This window comes from Pleurodeles waltl, chromosome 8 (genome assembly GCF_031143425.1).
Source record: "Pleurodeles waltl isolate 20211129_DDA chromosome 8, aPleWal1.hap1.20221129, whole genome shotgun sequence".
In the NCBI taxonomy this organism is placed as follows: domain Eukaryota; kingdom Metazoa; phylum Chordata; class Amphibia; order Caudata; family Salamandridae; genus Pleurodeles; species Pleurodeles waltl.
Window position 1 is genome coordinate 371,874,002 of NC_090447.1, and position 26,755 is coordinate 371,900,756.

At 45.4% G+C, this 26,755-nt stretch overlaps 1 protein-coding gene across 2 annotated transcripts in view; it reads right to left on the reverse strand.

The window, feature by feature from the left end:
* TNFSF13B (TNF superfamily member 13b) overlaps positions 1–26,755 on the reverse strand; it is a 302,617-nt gene that overhangs the window by 113,136 nt on the left and 162,726 nt on the right. For both annotated transcript variants that reach the window (XM_069204248.1, XM_069204247.1), the window contains exons 4-5: positions 21,854–21,966; positions 21,608–21,758 (exon numbers count right to left, since the gene is read on the reverse strand). In XM_069204248.1, the coding sequence (XP_069060349.1) occupies positions 21,608–21,758; positions 21,854–21,966 (264 nt within the window). The remainder of the gene's footprint in view (positions 1–21,607; positions 21,759–21,853; positions 21,967–26,755) is intronic.

Consider the following 26,755-nt stretch of genomic DNA (forward strand, 5'->3'; position numbering starts at 1 on the left):
GCAAGGGCTCCTTCAAACCAAAAGGGGACAGTGGCAAGACACCAGCAGCAACATCAAAAGTGGGGAAAGGACAAAAACCAAAGAGCAGGACAGGGCACAGTGGCTCCGGCTGAGGGACCAGAGTCACCGCTTCTGTCAACCACAACATCAACCTGTATGGTGGTGGACAACACCTCCTGCACCGCCACCAGCACCACCACCAGCACCGCCACCTGCACGTCTGCTGCCTCAGCAACAGTCCCCAGCATCATCCCCAGTGGGCAGCCATCCGAGGCTACAGGAGACGTCCTGCTGTGTCCCTCAACAGGTGCAAACACATGCACCACCACCAGCACCTCCTCCACAGACACCGCTGCAAACACCACCACCAGCCCCGCGACGTGCTCAGACAGTGCCACCACAGCTGACATGGCAATCATCCCCAGTGGCCAGCCATTCGAGGCTGCAGGAGACGTCCTGGACCCTGCCCAGCGTCGATGAGGCATGACTCCCAGCACTGTTTGTACCAGCAGGTGGCAGGCGAAGTCGTAGCAGGGTGGAGTGTGTCTCTGCCTCCATGGCATATCATGCTACCTGTTCCCAGGCAATCTCGTGGCACACACACCCAGGTGAGGGAATGGGACCTGCCATACTGCATGTGAAGCACTCTGGGCACAAAGTTCCCTCCAGAACCAGTGGAGAGATACATCCACTTCCTCAGTCCTTGGTAGGATGAAGCACTCTGGGCACAAAGCCCCCACCAGAACCAGTGGAGAGATACATCCACTTCCTCAGTCCTTGGCAGGATGAAGCACTCTGGGCACAAAGCCCCCTCCAGAACTAGTGGAGAGATACATCCACTAGAGAGACTGTGGCTTTGCACTCCCCAGGATAGGGCAGTGGGCAAACCACCCACTGGAAAGACTTGAGAGACTTTGGCTTTGAACTCCCCAGGATGGAGCAGTGGGCAAAACCACCCACTGGAAAGACTTGAGAGACTGTGGCTTTGCACTCCCTAGGATAGAGCAGTGGGCAAACCACCCACCATAAAGACTTGAGAGAGTGTGGCTTTGCACTCCCCAGGATACAGCAGTGGGCATGGAGCCCCCTTGTGGAGCAGTGGCATCGTCCGTTCATCCGGCTGAGGTGCCCCCCATCCCCCTCCCCCTGAGGTGCCTGTTTCATTTCGATCTTATGCCCCTGCAGTGTTCTCTCCATTTCGAGTCAGGTATCTTGTGTGGGCTTCGCCCATGCATTTTGGGACACTGATCCACGGACAATGATTTCAGTGATATCCGGACTTGTGTAGTTGGTGTACATATTTGTATATACTGATTTTTGAAATTGCCCTATCTGATTTTTATTGATTACACTCATTACAACCATTTTCTTTTGTCCTTTCGTTCTTCCGGGGGTGAGGAGGTGTATATGTAATATTGCTGCATGTATTTGTGTGTATGGTGTTGTGGGTGAGGGTGGGGGTGGGGATGTTGCGTGTTGCATGTGTGTGTCACTCTCTTTTCCCTCCCCCCTACCCTTTGTTGTAGGTGCAGTACTCACCGTGGTCGTCGACGGCGTCTTTCCTGCTCCTGATACAAGAGGAGGAAGACCAGCATGGGCTCCAGGGCGTCCAGGTTCCTAATTGGGTGTTGAGAGGTGAGTGGTTTCCGTTCCAAGTCCTGTTTCCACTGTGCTTTTGATAGCTTTGGTACCGCCCCAGAAAAGGTGGCGAATAGGCCTCTTGTAATACAGTGGGCAGTACATTGTCTTCCGCCTGTCTTTTGGCGGTTACCACCGCGGTGTTTGTTTCTACCACCGTGGCGGTCGGAGTGTTAAAGTGGTTGTCTATGTTGGCAGTTTCCACCATGGTCGTGATTCCATTTCTTTTTCTGCCGGGCTGTTGGCGGTATTACCGCTGCTTTAACACCGACCACCAGGGTTGTAAAGAGGGTCTTAGTCTTGTATTTGCGCCTGCCAAATAGCATGAGCTTGGCTTCCAACTCAATGGCTTCTAGCTTGTTTTTTTTAATTATATATCTATATATTTAATGTTCTCTGGAGGCTTATTTGTATGTGGTTAAAAATCACAAGGTCATCAGCATATTGCAAAATGTATATTTTTCATGGCCAGTTCTTGAAGGAAATGCTCTCAACCTTTGAAGTGTGATGCTTATGACATATGTATAGACACTGAGGCCCTCATTTTAACTTTGCCAGTCCTTTGTGAAGACCGCTGTCAAAGCAAGCGCCAAAAGACCGACCACTGTTGATGGTTGGAAGACCGCCATATTACGAGGCACCTACAGATTTCCACCCATAAGCAGGCAGAAATCTGACACCATCAGTCTGACAGATGACAGATGAGAGGCAGTTCTACAGCCAGCATCGCCACGCCCGAAGGACTCCACCCGCCATATTACGGGGAGTAATATGGCATGCCGGTCCTTTGGTAGTGGTGCTGCATTGGCAGTGGAACATCCGACATCCACACCCTCCCAGATGACCACTTCAACCTGGGCTGCTGTGCGGCCCAGACAGATAGATACACTGACCGGAATGGGGTGTGTGTGTGTGTGTGTGTGTCTGTGTGGTAGGAGCATGTTTGTGGTGTGTGCGTGTATGTGTGTGAGCATGTGTCGGAATGGGCGTGCGTGCGTGTGTGACTGTATGCGTGCGTGGTGGTTGGGGTGTGAATGTACAGTATGAAGAGGGTGGGAGTATGTGTGTATGAATGCGAAGGGTGGGGGTATGTGTGTGAATGTATGCAGAGGGTGGGTGTGTGTGTGTGTATATGAATATGGAGGGTGGGGGTGTGTGTATGAATGCGGAGGGTGAGGGGTTGTGTGAATGTATGCAGAGTGTGTGTATGTGTGTGTGCATAAATGTGGAGGGCTTGCATATATGTGTGAGCAAATAGGGATGCATGTCTGATTGTGTGCGAGCGAGTGGGGATGCATGTCTGTGTGCGAGCAAGTGGGGATGTCTGTCTGTTTGGGTGCGAGCAAGTGGGGGTGCATGTATATGTGTGAGCGAGTGGGGGTGCATGTCTGCAAGTGGGTGGATGAGTAGGGGTGTGTGTCTGCAAGTGTTTTGATGTGTGGGACTGCATGTCAGCAAGTGTGTGGGCGCATGGGGGTGTGTGTCTGCAAGTGTGTGGACAAGTGGGGGGTGTGTCTGCAAGTGTGTGGACGTGGGAGGATGTGTGTGCTGGCAACAAGAATGGGGATTCCTGTCACTGGGTGCATTACCACCAGGGTCTTCGTGGTGGGGTGACTGCCACGAAAAGCCTGGCGGTTTGCTGCCTCATAATACAGGTGGTGGTCTTAGGCATGCCACCGGCCCGGAGGAGTCCACCGTCAGCCACGCCGGTCTGAGTGAACCAGTGGGACTGGCGGCATTGTAGTGGTTTGGTTTTGGTCAAACCCCCAAACTCGTAAAGAGGCAGTCTTTACTGCTAGGACTGTGACGGTAAGACCGCTGCACCGGTAATGAGGGCCTGAATAACTATGGGGCTACAACGCAGCCCATTTGAGGCACTTGCAGCTAATAATTCAGTCGGCGATTCTGCAGCCCTTGTCCATCTTAACTTTTCCACATGACTCAGAGTAAAGAGAGGTAATCACGTTTAGCAGGATTGGGTGGTATGCACCAAATTATCCAGTTTTGCCTACAAGATCTAATTACCAACCCCATTAAAAGCAGCCATATAATAAATGAAACATACAAATAGAGGTGAACAGTAAATTAACTGATGCAGTTAGGTTTGGTGAAAAGGAAATGTTTGATTTTGCTCAGACCATTGTTCAAGTTAATCTAACAAGTTCCATGCCTAGGCCTTGGACTCAAAATCCACAAGTGTAATAAGACAGTAATTTGCTGGACCAGATCATCCCCCGTCTTATGTAAATATAGGCTCTTCAGGTGTCATGCACTGAAAGTGCAGGGAGACACTGAATACAAGTTGGGGCTACTTAATCCAAAATTCAATGGCATGTTTACTTAATTACCACAGAGTGCCATTAGTACTAGCTGCACCTTTTGGCGTGCAACTATTGCCTTGCTTGTGGTTGCATCAGTTATTATGTCATTGGGGATGGTAATGTTATAGATGCTAATTTAGGTGCAGAGTCTGTTCTAGCTGTTAACAAATTACGATCTGCTGAGTGATGAATCTTTTTGGTGTGTTCTTTCCATTTTTGGGTTATTGCCAAATTTTCTTCAGCTTAATTATTGTAGCTATCCAAGCTTAACATAGGACCAAAATTCCCTTTTATCCAGCTGCTTTGAGAGTATATATACCATTTCCCATTGTAGCTCAAAATACTTTCTTACCACATAGGTTCATTATAGGATATTTTAAGCGCTTGTAATTTGAGTAGGCCCTCTGAATATATATATTTTTTAATAATTGCCTTTTCAAAGTCCTCAGTTCAGACAATTTTGCCATTAATACTAGAGTGAACGACTTCTTTGAAAGGTAAGAGCTTTTTTAAGGGAGGAGTTTGGTTTCTATTACCATTTAAAGTTTTAATCTATGATTTTATAATGGCCGACCATATTAACAAGGGATAAAAAGCTCCTGGTGGATGCTTGAGACATTCCATAAGCTCTGTGTTTTCTTCAGAGTCTTGCCACTCATTATTTCACACAACATGCTGGGCTCCATTTAATCCTGTTTAGTTGGCATTACCCTTCTATGTATCACACTAGAACCAAGTTCTCTGCAAAAAACGGTGGTAGTCAACAGTTGATGTTAGCAGGAAATGCTCACTTTCTCTTCTCTGTAGAGCAATGAAAGATGTACAGACTGAAATGCTTTTGGGGGTATTGCTGTCTCCTTTCTTTTAACATTGATGCCCCATTTAAATAGGACTACTGGATATCTCCCTGGATCCTTCCATTGACATTAATACCCCATTGGGTAAAAAAAATATGTCCATTGGATAAAAAAATGCTTTTGACTAAATACCAGTTCCAATGTATTTCTGGTTTTCCAGGAGAATGGTGTAGCTTCCTTATCAGGATGCAATTGTGAGCTCATAAATTAAATCCAATTAATATCCTCCGTTTCTAAATGTGGCTGAGTCGGTATGTGTAACAGGAAATATATAATGTGCCTCTGTTTAAAATGTTTCCTCTATCCCCTATTATGGTCACGTGGAGTAAAAAAATAAGGGTATTTTGACATTGATTAAGAATATTATCTGTATTGACTATATATATATATATAGATATTCACTTCTCAGTAGATTCATCTGACATCTCTAATGTTGAAGAACGTAGAGGAGTTGAGGGTCTGCCAACATGCTTCTTCCATACTACTCACTACGTTAGATAAATGTATTTGTTTTCATTTATCAATTAGTAATTGCAGTTTTTCAGTTTCCACCAACCTTAATAATTCAAGACAATACAGATGGATTTAATAATATTGATGACATCCCCTGTATTCTTATTCTCACAACGAGGTAAGAAATTGGTCGATCATAATTTGATCAAAGGGTTGTCAACTTGGTCAGTAGCGGAATAGTGAACCTGGGCAATCGTTTCAATAGATGTTATTTGTCTTGGATTTGATGCTTCAGCAACATTTTTCTTTATATGGAAGTGAAGCCTGGGACAGACTGTTATCAATTCCTTGGAGAGTTTGCCAAAGTTAGAAACAACTGAGTGAGTAGTTGGAACAGAAAGTATAGCAATGTCTTTAGAACTAAGGTTAGGGGTATTGGCATGCATTAGGGGTGTTGACATATGTAGAATGTGTCATATTAATGTTTACATGAGCTTTCAATAATTTTAGATGTTTGCTCTTTCGTTTGGGAGAAGATTTGTAGGATCTTTCATAATTTCCTTGTCTCATCAAAAAAATACATGTTACCAGATAGCCTCAAGGAGAGAAAGGATGGTCTTGATGTTCATATCTGGTGATTCATTTTCTGGTTCCTGTGTGGTCACTTTGTTGGAACATACATAGAGGAAGATAAGTTGCCCTTACACTGTGGAAGAGTGTCAATCAAAGGCTTGTTTTTAAAGTCTGTATGATGAACATTTACAGGTCTGAGTTTTAGGTGAGTGTTCGGGGATAAATAATTACACCAATTTCACACAGGCTCACAGGATCTCTCCAAACCACCATCACCTTCAGAATGGAGATAGAGGGCTTATTATCCAATGTTACCCAGTTGTTGAAAGATTTGTTGTCCTCAATATTGCATCCAATATTATGTCCACTGCTGTTTCAGTGATTCGCTTGGTGGGCAAAGAAATCTCTTGAGGAAAGTCTGTTTTGAGACAACCTCATCAAAAAGTTCCACGTGTTTAGGTTGGTGCCAGGACCATTGAGGCTGCAGAGAACCATGCCAAACCCCTCCCACCCACTCACCTCTCCAAGTTCCACAAGTGGGTAAGCACAGTGGTGGAAGGCTGGAAGCCCACAACTTAGGCTACTACGGGTAGGTGAATCCCAGATCCCACAGCTGCCCCTCATTGCTGTGAGGAAAGAATGACCAAGAAAAGACCCAAAATAAAGCAATGAAGCAAGAAAGCCAAGCATCTGTTACTGCTCGCTGTTACTGCTGATTCTGTGATTAAACCAGAAGCAGAAATTAATTGATGCAACAGCTGCCATCAAGGTGCCAGAAAATCCAAGCATCACTTTCACCTCATGATCAGAATCTGTTAGAAAATGTCAGAGGGCACAAGCATAGCACAACATGGGAGGGAAGTTTGCCACAAGACACAGAAGGTCTTGTAAGACGTGACAAAAGAATGGCTACATGTATTGGGAACTTAAATATGGAAAGCGTTTGTAGGGAAAAAGAGAGATTATAGGGTATTACCCACATCCACAAAGCAAGTCAAACCCATTGAATGAAACAACAGCGGAAATTGTCAACACCAGGACAGTGTGCCCTCTACGGGCAACATAATGCAAAATGACAAACCTTATGCAATGTAGTAATTCATGCATTGTGTGCTGATATTGCATATTAACTTTTTGCATTGCAGGTATTTATCTTGAAATGTCATTAATGCTGTTTGCAATGTATTGTTCATTTTCAAGCTTGTTTATTTTCAAGCCTTTCCTACAGCCTGGTTGGGTGTCGCATGTGGGTGGGGCTTGGGTCTATTTAAGGAGCCCAGCCCATCTCCACGTGCTCACTATTCAGAGGTCCCGGTGCAGAGCAGCAGCATTTTCCAGGGCTCCTGTCCCACAGGCCTACTTGGACATTTCCTGGCCCTGTCCTCATTATCTTGCTGATCTTCAAGCAGGGTGGTAAGGCGGAGTTTGGGGAAGACCCTCGACTCAGTTTTCTAGAAACATTAGAGTTTTTGGCTTTGTGATTTACAGTGTGTGCAATTTATTCTTCGCACTTAAACCTTGTAATTCGGATCGGCAGAGTGCGTGATCATTTCGAGGCTTTTGAATCTTGATGGTTGAATCGGCAACAGTGAGCGCGATTCATTCTTGACAATTAACCCTTGCAGTTCAGATCAGCAGAGTGCATGATAATTTCATGGCATTTGAATCTTGATGGTTGAATCGGAAACAGTGTGCGTGATTCATTCTTGGCAATTAACCCTTGTAGTTCAGATCGGCAGACTGCTCAATCATTTCAAGACATTTGAATCTTGATGGTTGAATCAGAAACAGTGTGCGCGATTCATTCTTGGCAATTAACCCTTGCAGTTCAGATCGGCAGAGTGCACGATCATTTCAAGACATTCGAATCTTGGTGGTTGAATCAGAGTGTGCGCGATTCATTCATGGCAATTAACCCTTGCAGTTTGGATCGGCCGAGTGCACGATCATTTCAAGGCATTTGAATCTCGATGGTTGAATCGGCAACAGTGTGAGCGATTCATTCTTGGCAATTAACCCTTTCAGTTCGGATCGGCATAGTGCGTGATTGTTATAAGGCATTTGAATCTTGATGGTGGAATCAGTAACAGTGTGCGTGATTCATTCTTGCCAATTAACCCTTGAAGTTTGGATCGGCAGAGTGCGCGATCATTTCAAGGCATTTGAATCTTGATGGTTGAATCGGCAACAGTGTGCATGATTCATTCTTGGCAACTAACCTTTGCAGTTCAGATCGGCAGAGCGCGCAATCATTCCAGGTACTTGAGTCTTGATGCGCAGTCTGGCAATAAAGTGCACAAAAAATGGCTGGACAATTGAATCTTGAAACTTAGATCAAACAGAGTGTGATCTTTCTTGACAAAACAAGTTTAGTCAGTTTGCCAATTCTACAGTATCATTCATGAATCCTATAGCAGTTAATTCTTTGGGAACAAATGTACTCATTGACTCTTGTTGTGATGTAATTGCTATTCTAAGGATTACCTTGAGAGAGTTCAATGTTCAGATTATATGATTATAAAAAGGTCACGTTATTGAAAAGTTCTTGATCTCTCATGTTATTAGAGCATAAAAAATTAAAACAAAGTTCATGAAGATTAATGTGAATGACCTTGCTATTGTGTTCTTAACTCTTGCTTTCACAGGTCTCCTTCCCCGCTGTTCCCATCCTAAAACCTCATCCCCCGCTTGGCCATCCTTGAACTCTGTGCTATGATAACTATTAGAGTTTGGAGCTGCCAAGAGGTGAACATATTGGGAACAGGCGCAAACCCAGAGGATCTGGTCTCGCTGACAGAATAGTGAGCCCACACATTTTTATCCGGGTTTGTGCTAGGTTTTCAATATGGCCACATTGGACAAGCTACTTAAGGTAATTACGCAGCTTCAATTGGATGTAGTCGAATCTAAAAACATAGCAACCAATCTAGCAGAAAGGGTGGATCAGTTACAAGACAAAGGGCCAGATGTATCAAAGCTTTTTGCATTCGCAAACGGTGCAAATGCAAAAAGCCATTACAGAATGTATCAAAGGCATTCTAAAAGCAATTTTAAGGAATTGCTAAAATAGCGATTCCTTAAAATTGCGACCCTGTTTAGAACGTCGCAAATTGCGACTCTCTAAATAAGAAATCGCAAATAAGGATTCCTTATTTGCGATTTCTGAAGCACATGTAAGAAGCGATTCCTTAGTGCGAATTGGGCACTAAGGAATCGCTATTTACCACCAAGTTGAACTTAGTGGTAACCATGTGCAAATTTTGAAAATGCATTTAAAATGCTTTTTTTAAATGTACATGTGAAGCACACATGCCCTTTTGGCATGTGTGCACTTTACATGTCCTAAAAAACTTTTTGGGGTGCAGCAGAGGGGGCTTTAGGCCCCCAGCACCCTGGGGTTTTGTATTTCCAAAATTGAGATTTCCAGTTAAGAAACCGCAATTTTGGAAATGCAAAAAATTTGCAAATAAGGGCCCATAGGTGCGAATGGGGCAGGTATCGCAATTTGCGATTCGGTAATAGCATTTGCGATTTTTAAGAAATCGCTATTACCGAATCGCAAATGTGAGATATTGCATTTTGCGAATCAGAAATAGCGATTTCTTAAAAATCACTATTTCCGACTAGCAAAAGGCATTCTTGATACATCTGGCCCATTGGCTGGGACAACCCTGAAGCCATGGCCACTGTTATTTGAAAAGACCCACTGGCCAGGAAATGGACTACAGACAGGGCCTTCACTAGAGGGGGTATTCCTGTGGGATGGCGGATAGCTGACATCAGGTCTGGCTCCAACTGGGCACATAGTTCCTGGACTATTGCACAATCAAGTCTGTAAGTGATAATGATGTGTCTGTCTTCCATTGTTGACAGGTCCACCAGGGGTCTCTACACCGGAGGATGCCGCCATCTCATCACCTGCCCCAGTGGACGTGCCCTATGGAGGAGAAGGGGGAGCAGAGGGTCATACAACACTTAGGTATCACAATGCTGTTTTGCAAAAACGTTACATTTTCTCTCTGTGCCTTTGTCTGTTTGTATTCCCGGCCTAAATAGGTGTGACACAGTTATTTGGCCTGCCATGTGGCCCCCTGAAATGGCGGCTGCCTGACCTGAAAGGTGGGAAAAGGGAAAATGAGGTATCTGCTCTGGCGTTGTACACCGTCGCCGCAGGCGGTCGAAGACCGCGGCGCAATTCAGCATTGGTTATCATTGGGCCCTATGGGTTCCAGGAGCCAATGACGATGTATGCTGGCGGTGACGATACGCACAGCCGCGGACGTGGCCGCCATTTTCTAACTGTTCACTCACTTGATACCTGACCTTCAACAGGAGAGGACCCACACTGCAAGTTCTGCTGTGACCTGTGTCTGGAAGCGACATTGGCTACAGTGTCTGGGGAAAGGGCCCCTGCCTTCACTTCAGAAGAGTTGGAGAAACTAGTGGATGGGGCCTCCCCTAGTACACGCAACTGTACGGTCCTCCCGACAAACAGGTGAGTACACTGAGAGCATGGTGGATGGCACATTATTGTATGGAGGGTCGTGGATGGAAGAGGGAGCGGGGGGACAGGCCAGCATGTGAGGATAGTGTGTGTGTATGTATGTCTGGGCCAGGGTGGGATGTTTTTAGGCAATGTGTGAGAAGAACTGTACGGGACAGTAACATCCATTATAACTTCCTATTTCCTCTAGGTCAGTGCCCACCAGAAGAAGGGTGTTTGGCCAAGGGAGTGCGGACCGTGGGGTCTACCATAGACGGAGCACCCACTGCCGGAAAAGATGGGAGGACCTGCGCCGCTGGAGCAAGAAGACGGCGGAGGACCAGCTGGGGATGGCCTCCCAACGTGGAAGGGGTGCCCGTCGCACCATGATCCCCCTGATGTTACGGATACTGGCGGTGTCATACCTGGAGTTGGATGGGCACACGGGGGAGTACACTGTCATTCAGCTGACTCTGCGCGCTTGACGAGGTGTCTGGGTGGGGGTGGTGGCCTGTGGGTTCCCCTAGGCAAGGGCAGACGCACAAAGGTAGATCCATTGTTTTGCAGCTTCATTCCCACTCCAACCCCAAAGGGGGTATTTGTCCTCTACACCTAGTCAGGCTCCCATGGGTTCCAGCTGTGCATGAAATGGGTCTAGACAGAGTCCCCTTGGGTATGTGCTTTTCACCTGCACTGTTAGTGCATGGCTTAGTGCATAGGGCTACTCCCTGTGTGTTGTGTCCGACCAATGCTAGTGGTGATGCATGCACTGACCATGGATCTTTTCGGTCTTCCCCCCCTTTTTGTTTTGTCACCCTGTTCTTGGGTGCATTAGCATCATCTGGCGGAGGAGCAGTGGCACCGGAGCAGGAGTTAACTGCATCCCACATGGCCCTGGAGGGTGAAATAACAGAGTCTGAAGGCATCAGTGGGATGGAGGGCGAGGGGAGCTCCATGACGGGGACAGGTGCATACACCAGCGACAGCGACTCCTCCTCTGATGGGAGCTCCCTTGCAGTGGCGGGCACCTCTGTGCCCACTGCATCAACCGGTACAGCCGTCACTCCCCCTAACAGCACCACCCTCCCAGCAGCCCCTGAGCATGTTTCCCATGCCCGCTCACCCAGGAGGGTGGGCATCTCCTTCGCCTCAGGCACCTCAGGCCCTGCCCCAGCCAGCCCTGCTGCCCTCAGTGAGGAGGCTATTGACCTCCTGAGATACCTCACTGTTGGGCAATCTACCATTTTGAATGCCATACAGGGTGTTGGGAGGCATTTGAAGCAAACAAATGCATACCTGGAGGGCATTCATTCTGGCCAGGCCGCCCAACAGAGAGCCTTTCAGGCTCTGGCCTCAGCGCTGATGGCAGCCATTATCCCTGTGTCCAGCCTCCCCCTCCTACTTCCTCAACCCAGAACCAATCCCATGTACCTCAGCCTATCCCAAGCACACCATCAGAACAGCATGCACACTCATCAACACACAAGAGTGGACATGGCAAACAAAAGCACCACACATCCCACAGGCACTCACACAAGCACCATCCCCATGCAGACACAGCAACATCCACTGCCTCCATTGTGCCCCCCTCCTCCACGTCCTCCTCCTCCCTCCCTGTCTCGTCTCCACTCACACCTGCATGCACTACATCCTCAGCCACTACCTCCATCACCAGCACATCCATCACCACCCACCGCTCACGTGCAGTCACCACCCCACTACCATTCACACGTCCCCTGTGTCCTCTCCCAGTGTGTCTGTGAGCCTTCCTCACAAACTACACAAAGACAGGTACACACCCACCCAACAGACATCCACCTCTCAAACAGCCTGCGGCCCATGCACCTTCACCCAAATTCAGCAAACGTACACGTCCTACAACCACTACCTCTTCCTCCACTCCCAAACCCCTCCATCTTCCCATCCCAGTGTGTCTAAAAAACTTTTCCTGGCTAACATTGACCTCTTCCCTACACCTCCCCCCGTCCTTCCCCTAGGTCCAGGCTGTCCAGGTCCCAGCCCAGCACCTCAGCTACCAAATCCACAAACACAGTGGTCACAGCAACTCCGGTCTCATCGCGGACACCACCCTTCAGGGCTGCCAGTGTGCCACCTAGCGAGGCCAAGGAGCAGGCCATTCCACCACCTTCCAAGGTGAAGAAGGTCCCCACATGCCAGAGGGAGAAGCTGCACCTACCAGCAAGCAAGTGCTCCTCCAAACCAAAATGGGACAGTGGCAAGACACCAACAGCAACATCAAAGGTGGGGAAGGGACACAAGCCAAAGAGCAGGTCAGGACAGGGCACAGTGGCTCCGGCTGAGGGACCAGAGTCACCCCTTCTGTCAACCACGACATCAACCTGTACGGCGGTGGACACCGCCACCTGCACCGCCACCTGCACGTCTGCTGCCTCAGAAACAGTCCCCAGCATCATCCCCAGTGGGCAGCCATCCGAGGCTACAGGAGACGTCCTGCTGTGTCCCTCAACAGGTACATCACATGCACCACTGCCAACACCTCCTCCACAGACACCGCCGCAAACACTACCACCAGCCCTGCGACGTGTTCAGACAGTGCCACCACAGCTGACATGGCAATCATCCCCAGTGACCAGCCATTCGAGGCTGCAGGAGACGTCCTGGACCCTGTCCAGCATCCATGAGGCATGACTCCCAGCACTGTTTGTACCAGCAGGTGGCAGGCGAAGTCGTAGCAGGGTGGAGTGTGTCTCTGCCTCCATGGCATATCATGCTACCTGTTCCCAGGCAATCTCGTGGCACACACACACAGGTGAGGGAATGGGACCTGCCATACTCCATGTGAAGCACTCTGGGCACAAAGTCCCCTTCAGAACCAGTGGAGAGATACATCCACTTCCTCAGTCCTTGGCAGGATGAAGCACTCTGGGCACAAAGCCCCCTCCAGAACCAGTGGGGAGATACATCCACAAGAGAGACTGTGACTTTGCACTCCCCAGGATAGAGCAGTGGGCAAACCACCCACTGGAAAGACTTGAGAGACTGTGGCTTTGTACTCCCTAGGATGGAGCAGTGGGCAAACCACCCACTGGAAAGACTTGAGAGACTGTGGCTTTGCACTCCCTAGGATAGAGCAGTGGGCAAACCACCCACCGTAAAGACTTGAGAGACTGTGGCTTTGCACACCCCAGGATACAGCAGTGGGCATGGAGCCCCCTCGGGATCAGTGGCGTTGTCTGTTCATCCGGCTGAGGTGCCCCTCATCCCCCTCCCCCTGAGGTGCCTGTTTCATTTCAATCTGATGCCCCTGCAGTGTTCTCTCCGTTTCGAGTCAGGTATCTTGTGTGGGCTTCGCCCATGCATTTTGGGACACTGATCCACGGACAATGATTTCAGTGATATCCGGACTTGTGTAGTTGGTGTACATATTTGTATATACTGATTTTTGAAATTGCCCTATCTGATTTTTATTGATTACACTCATTACAACCATTTTCTTTTGTCCTTGCGTTCTTCCGGGGGTGAGGAGGTGTATATGCAATGTTGCTGCATCTATTTGTGTGTATGGTGTTGTGGGTGAGGGTGGGGGTGGGGATGTTGCGTGCTGCGTGTGTGTGTCACTCTCTTCCCCCCCCCCCTACCCTGTGTTGTAGGTACAGTACTCACCGTGGTCATCAACGGCGTCTTTCCTGAGAGGAGGAAGACCAGCATGGGCAGGATCTGTAGTTCGTGCTTCAGGGCATCTAGGTTCCTAGTTGGGTATCGAGAGGTGAGTGGTTCCCGTTCCAAGTCCTGTTTCCACCGTGCTTTGCTTTTGATAGCTTTGGTACCGCCCCAGAAGAGGTGGCGAATAGGCCTCTTGTAATACAGTGGGCGGTACAGTGTCTTCCGCCTGTCTGTTGGCGGTTACCGCCGCGGTGTTTGTTTCTACCACCGTGGCGGTCGGAGTGTTAAAGTGGCTGTCTATGTTGGCAGTTTCCGCCATGGTCGTGATTAAATTTTTTTTCTGCCGGGCTGTTGGTGGTATTACCACTGCTTTAACACCGACCGCCAGGGTTGTAAAGAGGGTCTTAGTCTTGTATTTGCGACTGGCCAAATAGCATGACCTTGGCTTTCAACTCAATGGCTTCTAGCATGTTTTTTTAAATTATATATTTATATATTTAATGTTTTCTGGAGGCTTATTTATATGTGGTTGAAAATCACAAGGTCATCAGCATATTGCAAAATGTGTATTTTTCATGGCCAGTTCTTGAAGGGAATGCTCTCAACCTTTGAAGTGTGATGCTTATGACATATGTATAGACACTGGGGCCCTCATTTTAACTTTGGTGGTCTTTTGCGAACACCGCTGTCAAAGCAAGCTCCAAAAGACCGACCAGTGTTGATGGTCGGAAGACCGCCATATTACGAGGCACCTACAGATTTCCACCCATAAGCAGGCAGAAATCTGACACCATCAATCTGACAGATGGCAGGTGAGAGGCAGTTCTACAGCCAGCACCACCACGCCAAAAGGACTCCACCTGCCATATTACGAGGGGTAATATGACATGCCGGTCCTTGGGTAGTGGTGCTGCATTGGCAGTGGAACCTCCGACATCCACACCCTCCCAGATGACCACTTCGACCTGGGCTGCTGTGCGGCCCAGACAGGTAGGTACACTGACCGGAACGGGGTGTATGTGTGTGTGGTAGGAGCATGTTTGTGGTGTGTGCGTGTATGTGTGTGAGCATGTGTTGGAATGGGCGTGCGTGTGTGTGTGACTGTATGCGTGCGTGGTGGTTGGGGTGTGAATGTATGAAGAGGGTGGGTGTGTGTGTATATGAATATGGAGGGTGGGGGTGTGTGTATGAATGCGGAGGGTGAGGGTGTGTGTGAATGTATGCAGAGTGTGTGTATGTGTGTGTGCATAAATGTGGAGGGGTTGCATATATGTGTGAGCGAATAGGGATGCATGTCTGATTGTGTGTGAGCGAGTGGGGATGCATGTCCGTGTGCGAGCAAGTGGGGATGTCTGTCTGATTGGGTGCGAGCAAGTGGGGGTGCATGTCTATGTGCGAGCGAGTGGGGGTGCATGTCTGTAAGTGGGTGGATGAGTAGGGGTGTGTGTCTGCAAGTGTTTTGATGTGTGGGAGTGCATGTCTGCAAGTGTGTGGGTGCATGGGGGTGTGTGTCTGCAAGTGTGTGGACAAGTGGGGGGTGTGTCTGCAAGTGTGTGGACGTGGGAGGATGTGTGTGCTAGCAACAAGAATGGGGATTCCTGTCACTGGGTGCATTACCACCAGGGTTTTCGTGGTGGGGTGACTGCCACCAAAAGCCTGGCGGTTTGCTGCCTCGTAATACAGGTGGAGGTCTTAGGCATGCCACCGGCCCGGAGGAGTCCACCGTCAGCCACGCCGGTCTGAGTGAACCAGTGGGACTGGCGGCATTGTAGTGGTTTGGTTTTGGTCAAACCCCCAAACTCGTAAAGAGGCAGTCTTTACTGCTAGGACTGTGACGGTAAGACCGCTGCACCGGTAATGAGGGCCTGAATAACTATGGGGCTACAACGCAGCCCATTTGAGGCACTTGCAGCTAATAATTCAGTCGGCGATTCTGCAGCCCTTGTCCATCTTAACTTTTCCACATGACTCAGAGTAAAGAGAGGTAATCGTGTTTAGCAGGATTGGGTGGTATGCACCAAATTATCCAGTTTTGCCTACAAGATCTAATTACCAACCCCACTAAAAACAGCCATGTAATCAATGAAACATACAAATAGAGGTGAACAGTAAATTAACTGATGCAGTTAGGTTTGGTGGAAAGGAAATGTTTGATTTTGCTCAGACCATTGTTCAAGTTAATCTAACAAGTTCCATGCCTAGGCCTTGGACTCAAAATCCACAAGTGTAATAAGACAGTAATTTGCTGGACCAGATCATCCCCCGTCTTATGTAAATATACGCTCTTCAGGTGTCATGCACTGAAAGTGCAGGGAGACACTAAATACAAGTTGGGGCTACTTAATCCAACATTCAATGGCATGTTTACTTAATTACCAGAGAATGCCATTAGTACTAGCTGCACCTTTTGGCATGCAACTATTGCCTTGCTTGTGGTTGTATCAGTTATTATGTCACTGGGGATGGTATGTTATAGATGCTAATTTAGGTGCCAGAGTCTGTTCTAGCTGTTAATAAATTACGATCTGCTGAGTGATGAATCTTTTTGGTGTGTTCTTTCCATTTTTGGGTTATTGCCAAATTTTCTTCAGCTTAATTATTGTAGCTATCCAAGCTTAATATATGACCAAAATTCCCTTTTATCCAGCTGCTTTGGGAGTATATATACCATTTCCCATTGTAGCTCAAAATACTTTCTTCCCACATAGGTTCATTATAGGATCTTTTAAGCTCTTGTAATTTGAGTAGGCCCTCTGAATATATTTGTTTGTTTTAATAATTTCCTTTTCAAAGTCCTCAGTTCATACAATTCTGCCATTAATGCTAAATAGAACAACTTCTTTAAAAGGTAAGAGCTTTTTTAAGGGAGGAGTTTGTTTTCTATTACCATTTAAAGTTTCAATCTATGATTTTATAATGGCCGACCATATTAACAAGGGATAAAAAGCTCCTGGTGGATGGTTGAGACATTCCATAAACTCTGTGTTTTCTTCAGAGTCTTGCCACTCATTATTTCACACAACATGCTGGGCTCCATTTGATCCTGTTTAGTTGGCATTACCCTTCTATGTATCACCCTAGAACCAAGTTCTCTGCAAAATAACGGTGGTAGTCAACAGTTGATGATAGCAGGAAATGCTCACTTTCTCTTCTCTGTAGAGCAATGAAAGATGTACAGACTGAAATGCTTTTGGGGGTATTGCTGTCTCCTTTCTTTGAACATTGATGCCCCATTTAAATAGGACTACTGGATATCTCCCTGGCTCCTTCCATTGACATTAATACCCCATTGGGTAAAAAAAAATATGTCCATTGGATAAAAATATGCTTCTGACTAAATACCAGTTCCAATGTATTTCTGGTTTTCCAGGAGAATGATGTAGCTTCCTTATCAGGATGCAATTGTGAGCTCATAAATTAAATCCAATTAATATCCTCTGTTTTTAAATGTGGCTGAGTCGGTATGTGTAACAGGAAATATACAATGTGCCTCTGTTTAAAATGTTTCCTCTATCCCCTATTATGGTCACGTGGAGTAAAACAATAAGGGTATTTTAACTTTGATTAAGAATATTATCTGTATTGACTATATATATATATAGATATTCACTTCTCAGTAGATTCATCTGACATCGTTAATGTTGAAGAATGTAGAGGAGTTGAGGGTCTGCCAACATGCTTCTTCCATACTACTCACTACGTTAGAGAAATGTATTTGTTTTCATTTATCAATTAGTAATTGCAGTCTTTCAGTTTCCACCAACCTTAATAATTCAAGACAACACAGATGGATTTAATAATATTGATGACATCCCCTGTATTCTTATTCTCACAATGAGGTGAGAGATTGGTCGATGATAATTTGATCAAAGGGTTGTCAACTTGGTCAGTAGCGCAAAGTGAACCTGGGCAATCGTTTCAATAGATGTTATTTGTCTTGGATTTGATGCTTCAGCAACATTTTTCTTTATATGGAAGTGAAGCCTGGGACAGACTGTTATCAATTCCTTGGAGAGTTTGCCAAAGTTAGAAACAACTGAGTGAGTAGTTGGAACAGAAAGTATAGTGCCAATGTTTTTAGAACTAAGGTTAGGGGTGGTGGCATGCATTAGGGGTGTTGACATATATAGAATGTGTCATATTAATGTTTACATGAGCTTTCAATAATTTTAGATGTTTGCTCTTTCTTTTGGGAGAAGATTTGTAGGATCTTCCATAATTTCCTTGTCTCATCAAAAAAATACATGTTACCAGATAGCCTCAAGCAGAGAAAGGATGGTCTTGATGTTCACATCTGCCGATTCATTTTCTGGTTCCTGTGTGGTCAGTTTGTTGGAACATACATAGAGGAAGACCAGTTGCCCTTACACTGTGGAAGAGTGTCAGTCAAAGGCTTGTTTTTAAAGTCTGTATGATGAACATTTACAGGTCTGAGTTTTAGGTGAGTGTTCGGGGATAAATAATTACACCAATTCTTCACAGGCTCACAGGATCTCTCCAAACCACCATCACCTTCAGAATGGAGATAGAGGGCTTATTATCCAATGTTACCCAGTTGTTGAAAGATTTGTTGTCCTCAATATTGCATCCAATATTATGTCCACTGCTGTTTCAGTGATTTCGCTTGGTGGGCAAAGAAATCTCTTGAGGAAAGTCTGTTTTGAGACAACCTCATTAAAAAGTTCCACATGTGTTTAGGTTGGTGCCAGGACCATTGAGGCTTCAGAGAACCATGCCAAACCCCTCCCACCCACTCACCTCTCCAAGTTCCACAAGTCGGTAAGCACAGTGGTGGAAGGCTGGAAGCCCACAACTTAGGCTACTATGGGTAGGTGAATCCCAGATCCCACAGCTGCCCCTCATTGCTGTGAGGAAAGAATGACCAAGAAAAGACCCAAAAGAAAGCAATGAAGCAAGCAAGCCAAGCATCTGTTACTGCTCGCTGTTACTGCCGATTCTGTGATTAAACCAGAAGCAGAAATTAATTGATGCAACAGCTGCCATCAACGTGCCAGAATATCCAAGCATCACTTTCACCTCATGATCTGAATCTGTAGAAAATGTCAGATGGCACAAGCATAGCACAGCATGGGAGGGAAGTTTGCCACAAGACAGAGAAGGTCTTGTGAGACGTGACAAAAGAATGGCTACATGTATTGGGAAATTAAATATGGAAAGCGTTTGTAGGGAAAAAGAGAGATTATAGGGTATTACCCACATCTACAAAGCAAGTGAAACCAATTGAATGAAACAACAGCTGAAATTGTCAACACCAGGACAGTGCGCCCTCTACGGGCAACATAATGCAAAATGACAAACCTTATGCAATGTAATAATTCAGGCATTGTGTGCTGATATTGCATATGAACTTTTTGCATTGCAGGTATTAATCTTGAAATGTCATTAATGCTGTTTGCAATGTATTGTTCATTTTCAAGCTTGTTTATTTTCAAGCCTTTCCTGCAGCCTGGTTGGGTGTCGCATGTGGGCGGGGCTTGGGTCTATTTAAGGAGCCCAGCTCCACATGCTCACTATTCAGAGGTCCCGGTGCAGAGCAGCAACATTTATCAGGGCTCCTGTCCCAGAGGCCTACTTGGACATTTCCTGGCCCTGTCCTCATTATCTTGCTGATCTTCAAGCAGGGCGGTAAGGCAGAGTTTGGGGAAGACCCTCGACTCCGTTTTCTAGAAACATTAGAGTTTTGGGCTTTGTGATTTACAGTGTGTGCAATTTATTCTTGGCACTTAACCCTTGTAGTTCGGATCGGCAGAGTGCGTGATCATTTTGAGGCTTTTGAATCTTGATGGTTGAATCGGCAACAGTGAGCGCGATTCATTCTTGACAATTAACCCTTGCAGTTCAGATCAGCAGAGTGCGTGATCATTTCATGGCATTTGAATCTTGATGGTTGAATGAGCAACAGTGTGCGCGATTATTCTTGGCAATTAACCCTTGCAGTTCAGATTGGTAGAGTGCACAATCATTTGAAGGCATTTGAATCTTGATGGTTGAATCGGCAACAGTGTGCGCGATTCATTCTTGACAATTAACCCTTGCAGTTCGGATCGGCAGAGTCCGTGATCATTATAAGGCATTTGAATCTTGATGGTGGAATCGGTAACAGTGGGCGCAATTCATTCTTGGCAATTAACCCTTGCAGTTTGGATCGGCAGAATGCGCGATCATTTAAAGGCATTTAAATCTTGATGGTTGAATCGGCAACAGTGGGCGCAATTCATTCTTGGCAATTAACCTTTGCAATTCAGATTAGCAGAGCGCGCGATCATTCCAGGTACTTGAGTCTTGATGCGCAGTCTGGCAATAAGGTGCGCAAAAAATGGCTGGACAATTGAATCTTGAAACTTAGATCAAACAGAGTGTGATCTTTCTTGACAAAAACAAGTTTAGTCAGTTTGACAATTCTACAGTATCATTCATGAATCCTATAGCAGTTAATTATTTGGGAACGAATGTACTCATTGACTCTTGTTGTGATGTAATTGCTATTCTAAGGATTACCTTGAGAGAGTTCAATTTTCAGATTATATGATTATAAAAAGGTCACGTTATTGAAAAGTTCTTGATCTCTCATGTTATTAGAGCATAAAGAATTAAAACAAAGTTCATAAAGATTAATGTGAATGACCTTGCTATTGTGTTCTTAACTCTTGCTTTCACAGGTCTCCTTCCCCGCTGTTCCCATCCTAAAACCTCATCCCCCGCTTGGCCATCCTTGAACTCTGTGCTATGATAACTATTAGAGTTTGGAGCTGCCAAGAGGTGAACATATTGGGAACAGGCGCAAACCCAGAGGATCTGGTCTCGCTGACAGAATAGTGAGCCCACACATTTTTATCCGGGTTTGTGCTAGGTTTTCAATATGGCCACATTGGACAAGCTACTTAAGGTAATTACGCAGCTTCAATTGGATGTAGTCGAATCTAAAAACATAGCAACCAATCTAGCAGAAAGGGTGGATCAGTTACAAGACAAAGGGCCAGATGTATCAAAGCTTTTTGCATTCGCAAACGGTGCAAATGCAAAAAGCCATTACAGAATGTATCAAAGGCATTCTAAAAGCAATTTTAAGGAATTGCTATTGTGTTCTTAACTATTGCTTCCACAGGTCTCCTTCCCTGCTGTTCCCAACCTAAACCCCATCCCCCGCCTGGCCATTCTTGAACTCTGTGCTATGATAACTATTAGAGTTTGGAGATGCCAAGAGGTGAACATATTGGGAACAGGCGCAAACCCCGAGGATCCGGTCTCGCTGACAGAAATGTACATTTAAGAACAGATACATTCAAAATAAACTTTCTGAGGAATAAACATTGAAAAATTGCAGACCTTGAGACTCATTTGAAGACTAATAAATATTAGAAACAAATAATAACTGTCTCTATCTAAAGAATAAGGTGAGTATTAGAAGGGGTGTTTTTGTAAGGACACAACAAGTTCAAAAATGCAAAAAAAGTTTAACTAAAAAATATTATAGGTCACAGCTTTCAAAAATACAACCTTCAACTGTTGAATGGTGGAGTGAGCAATTTGATGATCTCCGCTATTTTACTTAAAGTAAAAACAAATAAATGATAAAATAAACACCAAATAATAGGAAAATAAAATAGGATATTTACCAGCTGTATAACAGGAATTGTTGGGCTGATACTTGGGCATGTTTTGAATACAACGGAATAATGTCACCAAACTGGGATCATCACCAACTACATGAGCTTTTCTCCTCTGTATCAGATGTCCCATTGCAAACCTTGTGTCCTGATACCAAACCTAAAAAGCATGGAATACAGGAATGTTATTGGTGCATCCTTATCTGAAAGTAAGGTCATTATTGTATATATGTATGGCCTGAATTAGAGTCTTACCTGGCCGTAAATAAAGAAGTAACCTGTTTCTTTCACTAATATATTATTTTGCCGTTCTTCAAGAGCTGCTCCTCTTTTAAAGCTGAGGATCCAAGGGACAGTGCTTGTGGTACCTAAAGGAGAACATACACTCAATGAGAAGATACGTAATTGGTGTGGTAGAGAAAACAGTGGCAATCTAAAAAAATTAGCAGATCAGTAGAACAAAATGAGAAACATGTCAGTAGGGCGTGTTGGGGGTGATGCATCTACATGACACATTTTGGGAGTTGGCCTGGTCCACATAGTGATGTTAATATCTAAACAAGCCAGATGAACAGTACCTGCGAGATGAATGGTGCACTACAGGCACTGGTCCCCATGGTGTTTTTAAGGATTTAAAGGGTGTGATTTTGAGACAATTTATTGCAGAAATTATAATTTTAGTACTCTGTAGGTAAATATCGTTAACAAAAAGATGTTGCATTGGTATATGTTTTCTGTTATTGAGTCAAATGATGCAATACTTTTTTAAACTATGGGGCATATTTAAGAGTCCCTAGCACTACCGGAACGTCACTTTTTTGACGCTTCTGGTGGCAAAAAGTTATTCTCCATATTTACAAGGAGGTGTAACACCACTTTTTTGTGGCGTTACGCCTCCTTGTAAATATGGCCCCTCCGATGCAGATTTCAGCATCAGAGGAACGTGCAGTGGGTATTGCTATGGGGGTTCCAAAACAACACCTATTGCTTTTGACGCTGCCTCAGATTTATGAGTTGCCGTAAACCTGAGGCAGCGCCAAAAACTAATTTCATCTCAGGGGTGGAGTTAGCATGACAAAACGAGGAGGAATGCTTTTATTCCTCCTCATTTTTTAACTTTATCAATGTGTGCTGCATTCTGCAGCACACATAGAAGAAGCAAAATGCCTGGTCGATTGTTTACATGCAGGAAGGGACATCTTCCTGCACATAAACAATCATTCAAAATGGTGCTTTGGTACTACTATGTGTGCTGCATTTTACAGCACACATAAGAAGTGCCAAATCGCCATTATAGATTGTTTTTGTGCAGGAAGGGACGCCTTCCTGCACATAAACAGTCTATCCTCTCAATGCAGACACCCTTTCACTATACAAGCTAGGTTGCCTTGTTAGTGCTAGGCAGCTTGATTCAGCACCAGCACAGGGGGAAACGCAGGGGTGCACTGTATTCCTCTAAATGTGGTGCACCTCTGTGTTTGTTTCTAAAGTGGAGCTGCTATTTTTGGGGCAGCCATGCACTGTGCCACTTTAACGTAAATCTGGGCCAATATTTAAGACACAATATTTCCGTAAAACAATATTTGAATTGTGATATTCTGGCACCATACTCCAAAACCTTCTTTCAAAGAATGAGCAGTACAATATTAGTATACAATGTGAGAAAATGTTTATTTCGGGATTTTACTCAATGAACATTTCAAACCTATAGTTTTAATGTAATTTGCCAGGTCTAATTATATTTTCACATCACTTACTAACAAAGTGGTATTCATTCTTCAGTGGAAGCTTTGGGATTTATTTGTATAGAACTAAAACGCATGTGCTGAGTAGCACCCACAAACCAAATAGATGAATATTATTAAATATCAGGTACTGGAAATCTGAGTGATAAGCTATAGTAGAGAGATCATACTCTCAGCTACTACAAAATCGGAACAATCTGACTTCTAATAAGTAATCTGGTTTTTGTATGCTCTTGGCAGCTTAACTCACATAATAACACCCCCCTGAGAGAAAAAACATGAAGTACAAGTAAAACATCACAAAAGCATTATCACCTTTAAGAAATACTGAACCTTATTGTTATAAAAAACGTTGGTTAGGAATCAAGAATTGCACCCAAAATAATCTCCATTAAAAATAAGCCAAAATGAAAAACAGTTTTATTTTTTGGGATGCAGTAGAAACTAATAAAGTCATATTTTTGAGGAACATTAAGAAAAAGTAACTTTTAGACATTTACTTTTTCCCTGGTTAAAGTCTCAGAAGGCTGCTTAGCATTAGCCTCTAGCTGCAGTCTTCTGAATGCTCAATCCCTGATGAGATTTGAAAACTGTTTTCAGAGCAGAGAGAAAGGTCTTGTGTGGAGAGGTGATTTTGTTCCTTGTAGGAAAACAGTTTTCTGCAGGTTTCCACTAACGTTTAGCCCCCATTCGGACGATTATCTGCTGGTTTTTAAATTTCAGAGTTTACTGATGCCTGCTGTCCAGACCTCAGAGACTGTGTTCAATCAATTTTCAAAAGTAATGTTTAATTGGGTGTCCCCAGTTGATATGTACTGACTTACTTATAAGTCCTAGTATATGGTACCCAGGCATCCAGGGCAGGTAAGGCAGGCCACCCAAACAAGAGAGGCCACTCTGTGTGACAAAAGTAAAACATGACTTCTAGCTGCCATTGCAGACTGGAGAGACAGTGCTTGAACTGCACATGCGACTTTGGTATTACCATGAATGACAAAGTCAACAAGTCTCTTAACCAAAGCAGATTGTTTCTCAGGTAAGTTACACCAGCAGTTTCAAGGGTTTCTGGCCCTGGAGTGGTGGGTAAAAAGACTGATGAGTGGGTTAGAACTAGAATTCCCAAACGCATCGGGAGAGATCATAAGAAGGAGGGGCTAGGCCCACAGAAGGGAAGGAAGGCAGGTGGCAAGCTCACCAAAAGTACTTCCTCAGAACCCCAACACCCTAAGGAGGATAGTACATCCTACCCCAGGTCTAGTAAGCTGAGCTGTGGGGACACTAAGCTTAAAGAACAGTTTACAGAAGATAGGCCATGCTTTGACTGTCAGCAGGTTGGACACTACAGAGGGGGCTTAGATTGTCCCAAGAAGAAGGTAAACACTAGAGCTGTCAGTGTATCCTTTAGGGATTGCTCCTCCGATGAGGACATCTTAATAGCCTTTAACTGGGACAAGTACCCAGGGGTAAGTTGGTGAATCCAGAGGGTAGTGAATTTCACCACATCCAGGCGAAGTGAATGGAATCCCAGTCACTGCCCTGAAGGATATCTGGGCAAGCCACACCATTGGGCATGACAGGCTGGTAACCCCAGACCAGTATTTGCCAGGATGGACCAGAAGAGTAAGGGCTGTCCAAGGTAAAGTTACTGTTAGAGGTAGATGGTTCCTTAGTTGGCAGGGGATGGTAGTCAGTCCAGACCTCCCCCTTGATTGTCTCTTTGAAAATTAGTTCCCACAGGTTGGTCTGAGCCCAAAGAAGGCAGTTGCCCACTGCAATACCTCTCCCAAGGATTATGGAGCTGCTGCTCTCATAGTTAGTGAAAGTAGGCCCCAAAAGAAAGGCAGGAGAAAGAAAGTTAGAACAGGTAGGCAACATTTAGAAATGTTCCAGTGAGCCAAGGGGATTTTACTCCACTAAGGAAGAACTCCAAGTATGGCACTGGTAAGGCCTCGCATGTCCTCACAGACATCCTGACCAGTCAGGAAACTGTTCATCAACAGGTTGTGACACCTGAACTGAAAGAAGAGAGAGTGGAAGGAGGGTGCCTGCTACAAGATGTGGCAGCCCATACTTAGAAAAGGAAGGCACCCTAAACAGAAAGAAACCTATTGCATAGCACATCCACCTGTCAGTGGAGCGCTAAAGGTGTGGTGCTGGCTATTGACAGTGTAGGAGGCTGGCCTGGTTTATACCAGGTCCAGTTTCCCTTATTAGTCAAATGTAGGCAATGTTCTAGCAGCTTAGGCTGTCTAGAGGTAGCTGTCACAGAGCAGCTTAGGCTGAACTAGGAGACATGCAAAGCTCCTGCTATACCACTATAGTTACACAATAAAAGACAATACTCAGTGTTATCAAAAATAAAGGTACTTTATTTTAGTGACACAAGGCAAAAAATGTCTTAGAAGCAATACTCCTTCCGGAGGTAAGTATTATACATAATATATACAGTAGTAACCAAAATCAGGTAAGTAAACAGTCATAGAATAGTGCAAACAGTAGAAAATACAATAGATTGCAATGGGCCTAGGGGCAACACAAAGCATATACTAAAATAGAGGAATGCGAATGTCGAATTCCCCCCTAGGCAAGTGTACTGTGTAGAAGGGTGCTGGGAGTGTAGGAAAACACAAAAAGTAAGTAAAGTACCCCAACCCAGAGCCCAGGAAACCAGGAGTAAAGTACAGCAAGATTCCTCAGGACACTACAAGTCGTGATAAAGGATTTTAAAATAACCAAGCAAGACTGCAAGCAACAAACAATGGATTCCTGAACCTGAAGACCTATGGAGAGAGGAGACTAAGTCCAGAAGTCGAAGAAGAGTCCAGGAAGGACAGGAGCCCCTGCCAACCTAGAAGAAGGTGCAAAAGTGGATTCTCCGGTCAGAAGAAAAGTACAGAAGAGCACCAAATAAGATGGCTGTGGGCTCCTGCTTGGTAGAGGAGATATCCCACATCGAGTAGTTGGATGCAGGCTGTTTGCATCACTGGATTCTGCCAACAAGTCTTGGTTCAAGCAAGTGTGCAGTTTGCTTCAAAAAGAAGCTGCCTGGACCCAGGAGGGACCTGGGGGTCTCAACCTGGACTGAGGAGACAGAGGGAGGGGGCTCTCAGCACTTCAGGGAGCCCTCAAAAGACCAAGCAGCACCCACAGGAGTCCCAGAACACAGGGACAAAGAAGATGCACAGTGGAGTCATTGTAGCACTACACTGGAAGGTCCCGCACTGCTGGAGAACAGCTAAGGGAGCTGTGCGTCACAGAATGGGGTGCTGGGGACTTGGGCTACACTGTGCACAAAGGATTCTTGGTAGAAGTGCAGAGAAGCTCAAGCTGCTGCAGACGCGGTACACAGGGGTGCTGTCGCAGCATGGGGAGGCAAGCTCTTATCTCCACCAAATTTGGACAGCTGGACCTC